We start from the raw sequence: 18762 nt of genomic DNA, 5'->3' as shown, positions 1-18762 counted from the left end.
ATGGACAAAGAGACGGGATAGTAGAGGCAGGCACACAAACAAGTTTGTATTGACCATCAGAGTGCATCACGAATAATAATTGTCGTCCCTAATGACTTTAACACATGACCTCTCTTTTTGGTTGTAGTAGTTCAGAGTTTGAGAAGAGCATTTCTATTGGGTGATGTCCCATTGATATAACCGATAGATAGTTTACTACAAACATTGTAAATTCATTCTGAATCATAAAGAAATAGAATATTAACTCTTTTATTCTTGAGTTCTAAATTTTACTTTGTTTTGATTTGAAGTCTTAATATTCTCATAGTAACCTCCGATCCCCAGAACCGACATTCACGACAATACTGAGCCTAATATCTACATATTTACTACTTTCATATTCATTTTCCAATTCTTTATTTTTTTTATTGCACAATATTCAATTGCCATTAACTAACCTAAAAAGCTTAATTACGATGTTTTTGACCTTCTAAAATTTTTGTTAGAAATATGCATAAGAACTGCACCAGTCCATGTTCTTTATATTGTAGGATAGTTATTTACTATTTAGCAGTTAATTAGTTTCTATCTTATCCGTAATCTTTAGGAGTTGGTTTCTTTATTTTAGTTAACTTATAAACTCTATAAATTAGTCTGGATTTATATTGAAGTAAGTAATTTTGCTTTCATTAATATTTCTTTGTTGGTTTATCAAATTGATGTTCCCACTTGGTCAATAACAAGAGAAACCAAAATTTTATGTTCTTCCTTCTCTTTAAACTAACAATTGGTATCAGAGATTTATTTCTTAAGGGATCTGTGGGTGTTTCATCAAAGTTAGGATTGAAATCAAGAAGACAAGTTTATGAATTATGGAAGCAAAATCAAGTTTTTCAGTAATGGAACTACCTGTTTTTAATGGTGATAACTATCATATTTGGATAGTAAGGATGGAAACCTATCTAGATGACATAGGCATGTGGGAGGCAGTTGAAAAGGATTGTGAAGTTCCTTTATTGCCTAACAATCATATTATGGCCTAGATCAAGAACCATAAAGACAGAAAACCAGAAAATCAAAGGAAAATGCATGTTTATTTTCAGCAGTATATTCTTCAATTTTCATTCGAATTATGTCTCTAAAGTCATTCAAAGCAATTTGGATTTATCTCAAGGCAGAATATGAAGGGGATGAAAAGATCAGAGGTATGCAAGAGCTAAATCTTATAAGAGATTTCAAGATGTAGAAGATGAAATAAACCAAAACCATCAAAGATTACTCTAAAAGGCTCTTGAACATAGAAAACAGGGTAAGATTTCTTGGTTCCGTGTTCAATGATTCACGTATTGCTGAAAAGATTTTGATAACTATGTCAAAAAAATTTGAAGACCATAACTACTTTGGAAATCACTAAGGTTCTGTCCAAGATCACCTTCACAGAGTTGTTGAATGTTTTGCATGCTCAAGAACAACGAAGGGTCATGAGAGAAGAAGGAAATACCGAGGGAGCATTGCTTCCCAAGCCTCAAGATGGAGGCAAAAACAGAAAGAAGAATAATAAGAAGAATGATGAAGGCATTTCAACAAGTACTACCAAAGAAAAAGCTACACAGTCAAAGAAAAGTTATCCTCTTTGTAAGCATTGTAACAAGAAAGGCCATCCACCATACAAATATTGGACAAGGCCTGATGCTAGATGCAATAAATGCAATCAACTTAGGCATGAAGTTGTCATTTGTAAAAACAATGGTCAGCAACAAGAAGTCAAGGCTCATATTGTTGATGGTGAGAAAGAAGATCAACTTTTTGTTGCTACATGTTTTTCAAGCAGATCATCGAGTGAGTGTTGGCTGATTGACAGTGGGTGCACTAATTACATGAAAAATGACATGTCTCGCTTAAAGGAATTGAAGCCCACGTCCATTACTAAAGTCTATACAGGTAATGGCAACCAGCTTCCTGTAAGAGGAAAAGGAATCATTGCTATTCCAAGTCACTCAGGTACTAAAATAATTTTTGATGTGCTTTATGTACCTGACATAGATCAACACTTGCTTAGTGTTGATCAATTGATGGAAAAAGGCCACAATTTAAATTTTGAACATAAACATTGCTTGATCAAGGATGCTTTAGATGAAGAAATGTAAAAAGTAAAAATGAGAGGCAAAAGTTTCTCATTAGATCCATTTGAGGAGGACCATGTTGTTTTTACAGCCAAAGAAAGTGTTGCAGAAGTATGGCACAAGAGACTCGAACACTATCACTAAGAAGGGTTGCTTAAAATGCAAAAAGCAAAAATAGTTAAGGACTTGCTTGTTTTAGAAGTAAATTCTTCAAATTGTTTTGCGTGTCAATATGGAAAACAAAACAGATTTCCATTTTCAAAGACAACTTGAAGAGCCTCGACAAATTGCAACTAATTCATATTAATATAGTACGACCTCAAAGGACTCCTTCTCTAAAAGGTAGTCTTTACTATATCATTTTTGTTGATGATCTAACCTACATGTGTTGGATTATACTTTCTCAAGCAAAAGTCAAAGGCTGCTAATGTCTTTCGAAAGTTCAAAGCAAAAGTAGAAAATGAAGCTTATTGTAAAATCCTATCCATAAGAACAAATAATGGAAGGGAATACACTTCTCACCAGTTCAACATGTTATGTGAGGAAGCAGAGATTCATCATCAACTTACTACTCCCTATACTCCATAACAAAATGGAGTAAGTGAGAGAAGGAACAAACACATTATGGAGATGATCAGATGCATGTTGCATGAGAAGAACTTGCTAAAGAAATTTTAGGTAGAGGCAGAAAATACATCAGTTTTTCTTCAAAACAGGCTTCCCACAAAGGCAGTGAAAGACTGAACTCCTTTTGAAGCTTGGTATGGATTTAAACCTTCATTAAATTTCCTTTAAGTGTTAGGTTGTCTATGCTTTTCCTACGTTCCTCAAGTTAAATGAGATAAGCTAGATAAAAAAAATATGTCCCAGGCATTTTTATTGGATATAGTTCAGTTTCAAAGGCATATAAAGTCTTCCAACCACAAACTGATAATATAATCTTTAGTAGAGTTGTATATTTTATAAAGTATGAAGAGTGGTGTTGGGAAGATTCAAAGAAAATTGTCCTTAACTCTTTTGAAAAAGCAGAAAAGTCTCCTACAAGTTTTTTGAAAAGAAAATATCACTCTCACGACAAGATGAAATGGTGGATCATTTACCGTTAAAGTACTTGACAACTCACTGATAGATAGATATATATATATATATATATATATATATCAGAGATGCAATGTAGTCGTATGTGAACCTATTAGGTACAATGAAGCCAAGAATGATAAAAAATTGGTGGTTGCAATGAAAGAAGAGTTGTTTAAGATTGAGAAGAACATGACTTGGGAGCTTGTTGATCAACCTGAAGACAAAAAGATAATTGGGTTGAAATGGGTCTTTAGAACCAAGCTTAATGCAGATGGTTTAGTGAACAAGAATAAAGCAAGGCTTGTAGTTAAGGGATATGCTCAATTTTTTTGTGTGGATTATTTTGATACATTTGCACCAGTAGTTAGGCTTGACACAATCAGGTTACTTCTTGCTCTTGTTGCACAATTGGGCTGAAAAGTGTACCAGATAGATGTCAAATCAACATTCTTTGATGGATTTTTTCAAGAAGAAATTTGTGTTGAGGAGCCCGAAGGCCTTGTGGCAAAAGTAAAGGAAGACAGTTTATAGGCTAAGAAAGGCACTTAGTGGACTTAAAGAGGCACTTAGGGCCTGGCATGGTCAAATAGATGGCCATTTACTGGGCTTAGGCTTTGAAAACAGTTTATCAGAATCTACTCTTCCTGTTAAACATCATGGCATTGATATTCTTATTGTGTCTATATATGTGGATGATGTGTTAGTTATAGGAAGCAATACAAAGCATATCGAAAATTTCGAGCAAGAAATGATGCAACCCTTCAAAAGGACTGACCTTGGTCTAATGTCCTATTTTCTTAGTATGGAAATCAAGTAGGGATAGGATGAAGTTTTCATTTGCCAGAAGAAATATGCTAAGGAAATTCTCAAAAAGTTCAACATGAAAGATTGCAAGGAGATGAGTACTCCTATGAACAAAAAAGAGAAACTAAGCAAGAATTATGGAGCATAGAAAGTGGAGGAAACATATTTCAGAGGCGTAGTCGATTGTTTGATGTATCTCACACTACAAGACTCGATATTTTGTATGATGTAAGCATACTATCAAGGTTCATGCGTTGTGCTAGTGAGGTGCATCTAAATGCAGCAAAAACAAGTTGTCAGATACATCAAAGGTAACATTCATTATGGTGTCAAGTTTTAAAAAAATTAGATTTGAAACTTCTTGGGTATTCTAATAGTGATTGGACAGATAACATGAAGAGCACAGTGTTTTAGTCTTGGCTTAGGAATGTTTTCATGGTGCTCAATGAAGCAGCACATTGTGGCTCAATCCACTGCAGAGACAGAATTTATGGCTGCAACAACAGCAGTGAATCAAGCGTTGTGGTAGAGGAAAATATTTGTTGATCTGCACATGAATCAAACAAATGGAACTGAAGTATTTGTGGACATTGTTTGATTATTCAAATTTTTATAAACTAACAAATTTAAATGTACTATTTCCTAGTAAACACTGAGAAATTGTTCGATTATTCAAATTTTTATAAACTTACAAATTTAAATGTACTATTTCCTAGTAAACACTGAGAAATTGTTCGATTATTCAAATTTATTTTCTTGCCAATAAATTTACTAGACAACTCCTCTTCTAATAAAAAACAAGAATCCATTTTTTCAAGAGTAAACTTATCAGTAGATCCTCCAGCAACACATCAGTTGAAAAATGGTAGCAACAGACGGCACGACAACATCTCAAGCGGCTTTGATGGAGAGATTAAAAAACTAATTATCTTTAGCCTTTGCAAAGGGATACCATAAAAACAAATTATTCACATTGAAAAAAAAAATTGGCTGGAAAAACAAATTGTGTGCTTATCAAGTTTGTCCAACTAAAATTCCTCAATGAAACAATGGTAGATCCTGAATATGCAAATGCATTAGCATGATGTCGTCGATAATGGTTGATTACAAAGAAAACTATCTGATAAATAAAACATTGATGTCACACCACATATAACTATCTGATAAATAAAACATTGATGTCACACCACATATAACTATCTGATAAATAAAACATTGATGTCACACCACATATAACTATCTGATAAATAAAACATTGATGTCACACCACATATAACTATCTGATAAATAAAACATTGATGTCACACCACATATAACTATCTGATAAATAAAACATTGATGTCACACCACATATAACTATCTGATAAATAAAACATTGATGTCACACCACATATAACTATCTGATAAATAAAACATTGATGTCACACCACATATAACTATCTGATAAATAAAACATTGATGTCACACCACATATAACTATCTGATAAATAAAACATTGATGTCACACCACATATAACTATCTGATAAATAAAACATTGATGTCACACCACATATAACTATCTGATAAATAAAACATTGATGTCACACCACATATAACTATCTGATAAATAAAACATTGATGTCACACCACATATAACTATCTGATAAATAAAACATTGATGTCACACCACATATATCTTTTGGTGAGATGGCATAAAAATTTCAAACATCTACCTAACTGGAAAGTATCATGCACGAGTAACTGAGGCCAGGTTAGACGTGTTACCATCCTGCAAACACAAACAAAGTGCATCATGTCATTCGACAAAGTAATGCAGATATCTGTAAATAGACAATAACAGATAGGTTGAGATTTTTGAGTGATGATCAAGTAATATAAATCAGAATTAGCACTCCTCTGATTAGATTCAAGGAAATATCGATAGCAGTATCATCTGAGGTATGGGCAGCAGATAAGTAGTGTGCTTTGTTATCTAGTATTCCCTGCAATAGCCTAATAGGGGAACTGAATGTCCAAAAAAGGGGGTGCTTTTGCCTAAGATATGAAATTTGCACATTATGGATGTTGATAAACGTTCTGAAGAAAATTTCTGGACAAAAACAGATGATACTACTACTTATCGGTGTAACTTAATTTACAGACTCTAGTTTTCCATTTCATGGCAAGGAGTATTTCAACCACCTGAAAGATTGAAATTTGCACCTTCAACATTTCTTGAACTTCCAATTTTCCCCTAGTAACCCCATTGTCCCAAAAGGAAAAAGAAACTAATTTATGTACACCTCCAACATTCCCAGGTTCACTGGTTTCACTAAATATGCATCCTAGAAAAACACATCAACAACAACAATATACCCAGTAAAATCACACAAAGTGTAGTCTGGGGAAGGTTGGGGAAGGTAGAATGTACACAGACCTTACCACTACATCATGGAGGTAGAGAGGTTTCCGAAAGACTTTTGGCTCAGATGCAACAATTCCAGATACAAAAAAGAAAATATAGCAAGAAATACCAGAAGGTAGCAACAACACAAAAATAATGCAATAATCAAAACACAATAAACGATATAATAGGATAGAGTACTGAAAACAATAGTAAATAATAATGGATATCAAAACAAGAACTACAGTAATGCAACTAGTATGCTGGCAAACATCAATCACCCTAAGCAAAACAACATTACACTACGTACTAACCTTCTACCCTAATACCCTAGAAAAACACATCAAAAAGAGTATTCCCTGCTTTTCAAGATCAATGGAACTGACTTCAAAACAAAAAAGTTATTTTAGAAGAACTAATTGACAATTAGAGCATCTGATCACTTCCGCTCATAAATGCAAGACAAGTAGCCAACTGTATTAGTAGAATCTATAGATCTATGATAGTAGGGGAAAAAATGGTTGCAGGACAATTGAAAATTTCTGATTCAAAGTGTTGAAGACATTACCCTATCTATCTAACACTATTATAAAAGCACGAAGCCCCTATGTGAATTGGTGATAAGACTTTTTTACCCTTTAAAAGTAGATTTTACATAAAGCAAAATTGTTACTTAACTTTTTTCCTAATATTTAGAACTTTCCTTACTGGGAAAAGGGTCTGAAAAATACTCCAATTTTGGCCGAATTTGCTATCGAATTTTGGTAAGGTCCTTTTACCCTCTACACTATTTAATAGTGTATTTTAAAGGTATATATGTGCCCACGTGGACACGTTACTATTTATAATATTGCAATATTTATGATGTCCACGTGGACACATATATACCTTTAAAATACACTATTAAATAGTGTAGAGGGTAAAAGGACCTTACCAAAATTCGATATTGTTACAGCAATTTCAATCAAAGTCACTCGCACTTCCTCCTCCCAAGTTTTGTCCAAGCTGCATCTGCACTGCACCTCCCGGTGTTCACTTGGACGGTGTCTCCACACCTGCACCCTCTGGTGACTAACTTCGTGGTGACACTCAAGTCACCACACCATGACCCTCAAGTCACCACACCATGACCCTCAGCTGTCTAGAAACCTGTTCTCCCTTGCAATACATTTGCGTTATTAGTAGCGCCACAAACAAGGCTAAAGTATTAGAGACCTTGAAGCGCATCCTTAGCACCTTCAGCCCGGCCTAGTACTTGGACACATCATGATGAGAACTGCTTAGTACCGCAAACAAAACTAGAGCATTGGAGGCCTTGAAAGCATGTCCTTGACATCTCTAGCTTGCTGGAATAGAGATGGGAATCAATCAAGACACAGGGAGAGATGGAAGATTGTCCCCGCCTGCATTTGGCGGACTATATATGGATGGAAAGGAACCAGAGATGTTTCGAAAACAAGAGTTGCTCTCCGCAGAAATTGAAGATGAATTGTCTAGTCCTTTTCTTTTTTGGTGTAAACACGAATATCCTCAAGAAGAAGAGGATATTCCTAGTATTTTAGATTATTTATGAAGCCTTAGTAGGGACACCTCTCCCACTATAATTTTGTTGTAATTATTACTGGAATACTTTTCGGAGTATTCCTTTTGTTCATAATACAAGTTACCTTCTTCAAAAAAAAAAAAAAGAGACTGCAGAGACAAACAGTAATCTGTTCCTGCATTGTAAAGTGACGGACCAATAGTGGTCACTCTTCTTTAGCCTCACAGGTAACAACCGGACTATGCCAGAACACACAACGGACATTTTAAGTTGTTGGATTAGGAGAGGGGCTAGCAAGTCGCTGAAGAGATGGTGGAGAGCAGTTCCATCGTGAATTTAGTGGACAATATGGAAGGAAAGAAATGGAAGAAGATGAAGTGGACTTTCATCGTGAATTTTCATTTTGGTGTAAACTAGCTAATGTGGAAAATGAAGTTCAATTTGTTTGGGCTATAGTTTCTCTGTTGATAAACTTTTTGGAGGTCTCCAACATATCCTTAATGCCGAGGAATACAATTACAAGTTCTCAGAAAAGTAGAGTATGAAACCATCCTTGTCTAGATCTGATGAATAAACTCGTATGAAACAAATAGCTCTTAAATTAGGAGCGAACTAGGGAGTCCAGGGAAAGAAAGACAGCCATTGAAAAAGAAGCAAAAGAATAAAGGGATAGAAAGTATCCTACCTACCTTGAACTAACGGAACTCATCATGGTCTTCATAGTCTTCATCATCCTCGTTGAATATTGCACTATAGAAAACATACGGGCTATCAATCATCTCTTTCAGAGTAAGCCTTCCGTCTTTATCTGCATCAGCCTGAGAAAAAACATGGTACAATTACTGAACACACTATTTCCTACTCACTATCCAAGAACAATCAGCGAACAAGAATGAGGTGCATTATGAATCTATTTTGTATCGAAATAGTTCAGTTTTGCACGCGAAAGTGCGATCCACCAATATTAAAGTTTTTAAATTTGCTAAAGATTCAATCACATTAAAGGGTTTCAGATTCACTAGTTTGCAAAGGGGAACAACATTGGGAACTTTTTGTGCAATTCCTTTCTATTTTTGTGAAATATCTCCATTAATAGATGCATAAAATTAAAACAGAAAAAAGCAGACACCCACACCACTACATTGTATTTTTCACCAATAACAAGAGACAAGTACTTCCCACAAGATTTATTAATGTATACTAAAACTGAGTTACTGGAAATAAAAGTGTACTTTCCAACTAAAAGCTATGCTTTAGGAGATTATTACATCACAGATGGTACAAAATTGTTTGAATTGTTACTTCAATGTAGCTTCTCTTTTGACAAGACCTATCTGTGAACAGTGTACCTTCCAAGTCATCCAGAAATACATTCTAAAGAGGACAACTTAGAACTAAGAGCAAATAGCTCCTGATTAGGCAGAAATAGTTTTTGATGACAGTAAATCCTTTCTTGAGAAAAACAGACTAACATTATTCAACAATGGACTTGTCGAGTGGGCCAGGCCAGGACCAACCCCACCCATTAAGGGTAAGCCCATCAATTCCAGAATGGGGCCGGGCAGGGCTGTCCTTAATGGGCCTGGTTTCGGCCGAGCTAATTTTTCAAGGGAGGCAAGCGGGCACATCCCACAACCTATTTTTTTTTTTTTTTTTTTTTTTTATTTGCACCGGGTGTCCGAGTCTCTTTGAGCCCCGACTAATCCCAGGGGTGCACAGGCCCTCGGCAAGGAGTTTCCCGCAAGTGCACCACGGTTAATTCAGGTTTTACTCAGTCCGATGGCCCTCAGAAATTGTTTGCACCCAGTGGGTTTCGAACTTGAGACCTTGAAAGGGAGCAAACCCCAAGGCTCAAGTCACATCCCACAACCTATTAAAAAGGTGGTTCGGCCCAATCCGAGATAGGGCCAGTTTGGTTTAATTTTTTTTATTTAGTTACAATTTTGAAATTATATTGAGTGTTTTAAGTTTGTATTTTATACTTCGAACTTTAATATTCAAATATTTGAACTAGCAAATAAGTGAATAACCAAACTAATACTGGAATTTGTATCCGGATATAAATTTGAAAAAAAAAATAATTCAAAGGATCAACGAGTCTTTTTTTTTGATTTGCACCGGGTGTCCGAGTCTCTTTGAGCCCCGACTAATCCCAGGGGTGCACAGGCCCTCGGCAAGGAGTTTCCCGCAAGTGCACCACGGTTAATTCAGGTTTTACTCAGTCCGATGGCCCTCAGAAATTGTTTGCACCCAGTGGGTTTCGAACTTGAGACCTTGAAAGGGAGCAAACCCCAAGGCTCAAGTCACATCCCACAACCTATTAAAAAGGTGGTTCGGCCCAATCCGAGATAGGGCCAGTTTGGTTTAATTTTTTTTATTTAGTTACAATTTTGAAATTATATTGAGTGTTTTAAGTTTGTATTTTATACTTCGAACTTTAATATTCAAATATTTGAACTAGCAAATAAGTGAATAACCAAACTAATACTGGAATTTGTATCCGGATATAAATTTGAAAAAAAAAATAATTCAAAGGATCAACGAGTCTTTAATTTTATCAAGTATAAATTTGAATTTCAATATATCAATGCAATTTGCAAGTTTGTGTTTTGAATTTTGAACTTGAAAATTAGAACAAGTGTTTTCTACCTGAATTTTAAGAAAGAGAGAGAGACTTCAAAGTACAAAAGATGAATAGAAAATAATCAAAGGTTTTTAAATAAGTATAACCTCCACATTAATTTGAGGAGAAACCAAAAAACAACCATTGTTATAATAAAAAATGGCACGAACCGGGCTAGTTCCCTTCAAAATAGCAGTATAATAAGCAATTTCCCTCCAAAATACAAGCTATAGCCACCTATAGCTCCTAAGCAGGCAAAAAGCAAATCAATGGCAGTAGTTTGGTTATAGCTTAAGAAATAAAGATAATGCAAACATGCAAGTACTAGTTGGTAATAGTAAGGAGTAATAAGTCAATTCAGCACTCTATTAAATCAGGCACTTCAGTTCAGTAAAAATTACCTGCTGTATGATGTAATCTGCTTGTTGTTTGGCATAGTAACGCTCTGATGGATGAAGCTTTCCAATTATAGGTAGCAATTCAGCTTCTGACAAATATCTGCATAAAATCAAATTTAAAGGTTTGTTGATGAATTTACTCGAAACAATTACTGAAACAGATGTCTAGTTTCTTACCCATCTCCATCTTTATCAAGCTCAGCAAACAACTTTCTGGCTGGAGACTCTTCTGAATCCTCAGAATGATGAGAAGTATCATGACTCTCCTCGTCATAGTTTCTTACCAAGTCAAACAGCCCGTGAAAGAACTCGTTGAAATTAACCTTACCATCTGTGTCACTATCTCTCTCCCTGAAATAAAAAGGAGAGCAAGAAAAGAAATCAAATTATTATAAACAGTGTTCACCTAGGAAGGACTGCTTCTCTACAGTAAATTATCTCTAAAGCATGTTCATTAACAAAACCAAAGACTAGCAAATAAAAAATTGCAAGGCACAAAACAGTTTGAAACTCAAAACTAGTAGAATCTCCAGTAATTTACCAGACCTACATTTTAATGCACATATGCCAATGGAACATTTATCTTATAAGCTATACTTATACTTGATACTGTACAAGTTCTTAAGAAGTGTCACGAGCTTGTTAATGGAGAATGTTAAAAGCTTTAGATAATTGGTATAGGATTGTTATTTATTTAAGCTGGAGCCGCTAAAGTCATTGTTTACAATTCTTTTTGTTTCTTTTTTTCCTGCATAATCTTCCAATGCTGGAAGCCGTATTTTCCTTTAGCATCCTTTTATTTTGCTCAAAATGTTGAAGAATCTACTTCAATGATACATGATTAGGTTCATACACCACTTAAAAGATCAAAGTTTTCTGGCATATGGATGAGTTTATATAGTTCTATGACCTAATTCTATTGCCCTTTCACTCCCTACACTTGAAAGGAAAGAAAGAAGAGAACAAAAAAGTAAGGGAAAAATGGAATTGTGTTGTATCTCATAATACATATATTGGACCCTAAACTTGGCTTCAAATTTTAATTTTGACCTCCAACTTTCATAGTGCACAAACAGGCACTTTAATTATCCAACCTTTTAATAAATAAACACGCGAATCCTACTTGGTAAAACGCGTGATGTGCACGTATTCTGCGCGAGTTAGGAGTAATTTTCGAGTCCCACAACAGTAAAAAAATGCTGAAATGACAACTCTACCCCCCGAATTCCGGCCAATCTCCGGCAACCCAAAACCTCCGTTCATTTTCAGGCAAAACGCCACCAAATACCCAGCCGTTCTCCTTCTTCCTCACACCGGAGCACAACCCATGAAGCGAACGAGCTTCGAGCTCGCTAAACCCACCAAATACCCGACCCCAAACCCATCAGATCCGCCATCTTCGGCGAGAATCCAAATGACCCCCCAAACCCCATGAAAACAGACCCAACAACCACAAACACCTAAACCAAGAAGCCAGCCATCAACAAACCTCTAAGCTCCGTCAAACAATGAGCTCCAAGCTCTAAAAACCATTAGGAGAAATTAATTTTGATTCTTGTATATAAATTAAAATTAATTTTGATTGTTTTTAGTTCTAAAATGACGTGTAAAATATTTAATTAGTTGGCAGCCATTGAGTGGCTCACTAATACACGTTGGAGCGTTTGCATTTCACACTCTTTGGCTGCAAAAATCGTGTGTTTATTTATTTAAAAGTTGGATAGTTAAAGTGTCTGTTTGTGCACTTTGAAAGTTGGAGGTCAAAGTTAAAATTTGAAGCCAAGTTTAGGATCCAATATATGTATTATGCCTTTTATTTTTGGTGTGTTTATTATGGTATAATTAGATAGGCTGGATATGAAAATATTCTCTAATCCCTTTAATTAAGCATTTAGGATATTGTGATATTCCAGTAATCCCTTATTTTATTATTCTTTCTTTATTTATATAATCTGTAACAAGTATTTAATTCCATCAACTTGAGAGAATAATCAACAATTCTATTCCCAATAATCAACAATTCTATTCCCAATATCTCTTCTTCTTCTCATGGTATCAAAGCAAGGCAATCTCACCCAATGTTGGGCCCCAAATATCAAAAATTGCCCACACACCATATGCTAAGCACTGGGCGAGAGGTGGAGTGTTAAAGAATGACAAAAGTCATACATTCGTGGTTAATGAGATGGGTGGACTCCTTATAAGGCTTGGGCAATCCTCCTCCCTTAGAGCTAGCTTTTGGGGTGTGAGTTAGACCCCCGCCCCGGGATTCTAACGATAACGGAAGCCTCTATCTTAAAGGGCTGTGTTACTTTATCTCTTTGAAGAAGGATGAACTCTTCTTTATATACACAATTTTATGTACAAAATTGGAAGAAGAATTGTTGCTTTCAAGTGTGAACCAGGTCCAGGATTCGGACTAGGAATTGCTATTTTTTCCGATGCAGTTAGCTCTATTCCCTGACCTGAGGGCGTCTACTAAGACCTAATTTAACATAAACAATAATGTATATATAGAGGATGAAGAAGATCTTGTAGATCTATTAGGAGCCTTGTAATCTATTATTTTTTTCTTAATTTAATACTTCATGATACACATATGGTCACTCAACTCAGGGAAGTTCATTTAGAAAGTCACTCAACTTTGTTTAATAATCCAAAAGTCACTTAACTCAGGGTAGCTCACTTCGAAAGTCACTCAACTTTGTTTTATAACCCAAAAGTCACTCAACTATTTGTATTCCACCTTGAAAGTAACCCAACCAATTTTAATGATTTTTTCATATTTTAAGCTAAATTTTTAAGAAACGATAAGATACTCATTTTAACCATCTTATTGACCCGCCCCACTTAATCCAACCCACTAAAATTATATGGTCAAATATAAATTTACCCAGACGCTTTCATTTTAGAGAGTTTCACGAGATAACTCATTTTTCTAAAAGTTATTTGCATTAATATCCAAACTTTCTAAACATTTTTAAAACAACAATTTATATAATAAATATAGTTGATAATATATAAACATGAATAATGTCCACAAAGATCAGGGATCAACTCCTTTTAATATCTTATTAATCACCTCCCCTTTTCTCTCATCCATAAATAATGAATAAATTTTAGTGGTTAATATTTTCTCTCCTTCTCTCATTATAGGATTGAATACTATATCTTCTTTGGTTTTTTCTCAAAGTGCATATTTTGATTTTATTTTAATGGTATGAATGAAGTATAATAATTTTTTCTTTGAAGTGTATGACTGAAATCTATTATGTACAAAACATTGTCAAAATTAATGGTATGTTTAAGATATAAAACATTTATACTAGAAAATATAGATTCAAAACAAACTATGTGCATCAATATATATATATAGATTCAAAACAATATATATATAGAGAGAGATTCAAAACAAACCAGTGTTTTAAAAGGCGGGGGAGTGAGGCGAGGCGTTTTATACCGTACGGGGCGAGGCGTAAGTCCCATGGATCTACGGGGTGTAGTTTCATGTATATTCAACTTTATAGTTTTATTACTAATAAAATAAGCAAAAGTAAACCTTTCAATGATTTATGATTGTTATTTGAGATAAGTATTACTAATCAATAATGAAGAAAAAAAGTATTATAATTACTATTTGAGAAATATCATTACACCAATAATAAAAATATGATTTAACGCAAAAAAAGTTCAAAAAAATAAATTAAAAACGCTCGGGCGTACGTTTTTACGCCCAGGACTTACGTTTTTATGCTCAGGGCTTACGCCTCAAATTTTAGGACTTACGCCTTATGGATCTACGTTTTTAATTTACGCCCTAGAGCGTTTTTGGTATGCCCCTCCCTGAGACTCATCCTGGGACTCGCCCCAAAAATGTTTTTGAAAACACTGAAACAAACTATGTGCATCAATAACCATTGGCACCATATGACCAAAAGGTTATGGGTTTAAGCCGTGGGAAACAACCTTCAGCAAAAATGCAAGCTAAGGTTATGTAAAATAAACAAACTGTGGTTCAGCCCTTCTCTAGACCCCATGCAGGTTAGAGCACTGGACTGCCCTCTTTTTTTCCCAGATTCAATGAGCTGCAAAAAGAGAATATCCAGAGAAGTAACACAGTGAAGATTAAATAATTATCGGAGGTAACAAGGATCCAACTTCTAGACCTCCAAAAAGGACAGTAATAGTTACTAAAATAAGCTTAAAGATAGTAGAATCAGGTTTAGGTAGAGATTATATCAACCCAAAAGTATTATGAAGGAGCTTAGACCACCATAGCAACAAGAGAAATCGGATATGCTGGAGGAAAAATCAAAGAAGTTATTGAAAGGAAACTCAAACATAAGAAATGTATTGGAGACAGACCCTAGCAGCAATGCAGTTAAAGAGGGGGATCAGTAGGCAAACTTCTTGCGGGTGACAAGAAATGTTCCGCAAGAAGGTTTGTTGTCAAAATACTGGATGGAGGCAGAGCGCCAGAAACTTATCTCTGAGAGAGCTTGAGTGCCTCTTTTATTGCTCTGAATCAGGAAGGAAGAATCTGCTGATCTCAAGGGTTTGACTAAGGCTGGTATAATATGACCAACTCCTGGAACAGAAGGAATTCACCGTGGCTTTTTTTTCCAGCAGTAATGGACTGTCATTGAGGCAAATGTCATACATGCGACTCTTTTCCCCAGAACATGGATCCTAGAGAAGAGCTTGAATAAAATGATTGAACTTAAAATCTTTTCTGGAGAAAAACATTTTCCTGGAAAGACAGATTAGTTATCCCGACATACCAGCATTCTGATACCACCAGGAATAGGATAAAGAAATTAGGTCGCTTGTGATCTAAAGACGACTATTCCTAATATCAAACTGGTCAGATCAGTTGAAAAGAACCACACATAATGCCTTGTTTCACGTCTTTCTTTTCTTTTACAAGGTCAAGTTTTATTAATGAAGTACCAAGATGGTACCGAAAAGTTAAAACCAATAGCACAAGAAACATCAGCACATCAAGTAATTCCTCCTAGCAAGATTAAGAGATCCATGTACTGATCCAGGCTATCTACCCTACTGCTAGAGTTCTGAATTCTAGAAACCTGCATCCTTTTTCCTTCAAAGCAAGCCTTATTTCTTTCCAGCCATATAGTCCAAAAAATGAATCTGGGAATGGTTCTCCAAATCTGTTTCAGGTTTCTAGACATCCTTTGACTTTTCCAGCAATATGTTCTTAATCTTCAAGGGCATAAGAAACACCAGTTACATTAAAAGCAATTCCCAGCAGTCTCAGGAAACTATGCAATGCAAAAAAAGATATTCCGCTGTTTCCTGGTCTTCTTCACACAAATAGCATCTATTACTTAAAGTGAAACTCCTCTTCTATTAAATTATTTTATGTCAAACAGGCCTCCCAAGTGACAATCCATCAAAGGGAGGGAGCTTTACCGGGAGCTTTAGACTTCCAGATGATCTTCCAAGGTCAATTAGATGTTCCCTGACCATTCCTCTGTAACAACAGTTTGTTGTCACTAACAGAGAACATTTTATCCTTGCTATTCACCCAAATCAATGCATCCTTCTTGTTTTGATCAATTTAAATAGGATCCAACTGTTGAGTAAGTTGACAGAAAGTTTCCAGTTCTCAATCATCTAGTCTGAATTCTAGATTCAAGCAAGAGATGGAATGAAACTCGGAAACATATACATCCTTAAGCACAGAACATCTGATCAAGTCTGGATACCTGCGTCTGAAATCTACATTCCCATATTAGAAATCTGTCCAAAATTTAATCATGGATCCTTTACCCACTTCTAATCTAGTATACTGTAAAAACGCATCACACATCCCATCAATGTCTTCCCAAATATGCCCTGTTGTTCTCAATTGTGGAGGGTATTGTTTCCAACAATCATTCTTACCATATATAGCATTTATTAGCATAGCTTTTCCCAAATTTCATCACCTCGCCTATTATATCTCCACAGCCACTCAAGTAATAAACTCTTGTTATGTAATTTCAAATTCCTCACTCCCAAACCTCCCTCTTTCTTTTCATTTGTAACCCTTGTTTCACTTGATATGACTTCTTCTAAAGGTTCCTGCATATCATTCTGATTAAACTTCCCAGCCAGCAAGAAAAATCATGACACCCAAAAAATATGCAAATGAAAAGAAGATTTGATGGTAGGTGCAGCAAATAGCAACTGGCACATTAACAACTTGTAAAAGAAGACTTTTATACTGGAGAAAAAAAATCAGAAAAATGAATAAAGCTCTTATTTAAAAAATTGTTATAGAAGCAAATCTACTGAACCTTATTTCCTCCTTGCAGAGCCAGTGAAGTAGTTTGGGGTTGCTCGTATCAGCGGGATGTAGAAAGCTAAGAAATCACAATAAAGAAAGAAGTTATTGGAATCATCAAATGAAGTTCACAGAACTATTAAGCAAAGGAGGTAAGGGTAGTAAAAAGTTTTCCTAGCCTAGCAGTAACTTACTCATTGAACTCAGTAATGTTTAGAAGCCCATCTCCATCTATATCTGACGCATTAAAGTGATCTTCTTTCCACCAGCCCATATCATATCCAAAAGAAGTATTATCTGTTGCAGCATAACCACATCAAAATTTGTGACAGATTAAATATATAAAGAAAGTGAGCAGATATAGAGTTGAGATACTGTGATTGCGGTGAGTTACTAAACAATGGATTACTGAAACAGTGGAAAGAGACAAAACCTGAATTCCGAACCCAACTGGGAGGCTCATACTCATGGAAAGAGACAAAACCATCATGATTTTTGTCATGAACTTCCATATCTCTTTGAGTCCTATGCAAAACCTCCTTCCGGGTCTGCTCCAGATTCCAGTCCGTCAACTCATGGTCAGTGACGAAACCATCAGATGGGTGGACATCAATCTTGGGAAACAATAATACAAGTCTATCAGTTACATTGAACTTGTGTTCATCATTGAGATAATCTTCAGCATCCATAAAGTCTTCCCATTCAGGCTGAGATTCTTGACCAGGAGCAGGTTCATGTATTAATTGATGATGATGGCCGTCAATATACTGCTTCTCCCATTCCTTATCCTCACGTTGGCGTTCGATTTGGGCAACTAAAGGATCAAAGGGAATATGTTCATGGTGGGTAGGATGTGAGTCAAAAGTGAAGTTGGAGCGCAATTTAAGTCGGCGATGACGCTTAGGTTTGTTGGAAGGAGAAGGAGAGTGAGAGATGAGGAATAGAAGGAGCACAGCAGCTGTGATGTAGATAATCACTAAAGCTTTCCCCATTTCCTCATCTAAATATCAACAACCAAGCAAAGGGGCAGCAGATCGATCTTCTTCGCCAACAAATAGTTGACAAATTAGACTCAGATTGGGACAACCGATCTTTAGATGTGTTTGAATAGGTATGTATGTATGTATGAAAATAGATAGATCTAAAATAGGGAGGAGGTGGCACGCCTGCAACCAAATTTACATTCTTCTCACCAATCAACTCCTGCCATGTCAAACACTCTCCCCTCTGCCTCTTACTAAAAATGAGTATGGCGTGTCTATCAAGGCTTCAAAGTTTTTTTTAAAAAAAAAAAAAGGCTTAAGTCATTCATCGCCCCTTAAAGTTGTCTCCATAATTCACTTAGATATCTTAATTAGAACTTGTACTTATTAAACACTGAAATTGTTCAAAATATATACTTATTAAACACAAAACGCTGGTGTGGCAATTTAAGTATACCTTACTTAACATTAAGCGTGTGAACAGGTTCCAAATATCATTTTATTTTTATTTATTTTCTAAGAACTTGTACATTTTTTGTTTTATTGACATTTGGCA

The 18762-nt window shown here is 35.5% G+C and overlaps 1 protein-coding gene across 3 annotated transcripts; it reads right to left on the bottom strand.

Annotated features, from left to right (window-relative positions):
• Positions 1 to 4942: 4942 nt before the first annotated feature.
• On the bottom strand, positions 4943 to 18344 carry LOC102602581 (calumenin-B). Of its 3 annotated transcripts, XR_001473200.1 has the most exons (8): positions 17657 to 18344; positions 17418 to 17520; positions 17237 to 17302; positions 11112 to 11285; positions 10938 to 11034; positions 8599 to 8731; positions 5647 to 5755; positions 4943 to 5126 (listed from the first exon to the last, which is right to left on the bottom strand). XR_001473200.1 is itself a non-coding variant. In XM_006345244.2 (7 exons), exons 1-6 carry the CDS (start codon positions 18213 to 18215, stop codon positions 8609 to 8611), a joined length of 1122 nt encoding a protein of 373 aa, XP_006345306.1. In that variant the 5' UTR covers positions 18216 to 18344; the 3' UTR covers positions 5624 to 5755; positions 8599 to 8608. The 3 variants fall into 3 exon arrangements, 2 of the variants coding, with proteins under 2 accessions (XP_006345306.1, XP_006345305.1); XM_006345244.2 differs by lacking the exon at positions 4943 to 5126 and having other exon boundaries at positions 5624 to 5755; XM_006345243.2 differs by lacking the exon at positions 4943 to 5126 and having other exon boundaries at positions 5624 to 5755; positions 8603 to 8731.
• Between the last annotated feature and the right edge of the window lie 418 nt (positions 18345 to 18762).

The sequence above is a fragment of the Solanum tuberosum genome, unplaced genomic scaffold, assembly GCF_000226075.1.
Source record: "Solanum tuberosum cultivar DM 1-3 516 R44 unplaced genomic scaffold, SolTub_3.0 scf00066, whole genome shotgun sequence".
In the NCBI taxonomy this organism is placed as follows: Eukaryota; Viridiplantae; Streptophyta; class Magnoliopsida; order Solanales; family Solanaceae; genus Solanum; species Solanum tuberosum.
This window is presented reverse-complemented; position numbering and strand designations above follow the sequence as displayed.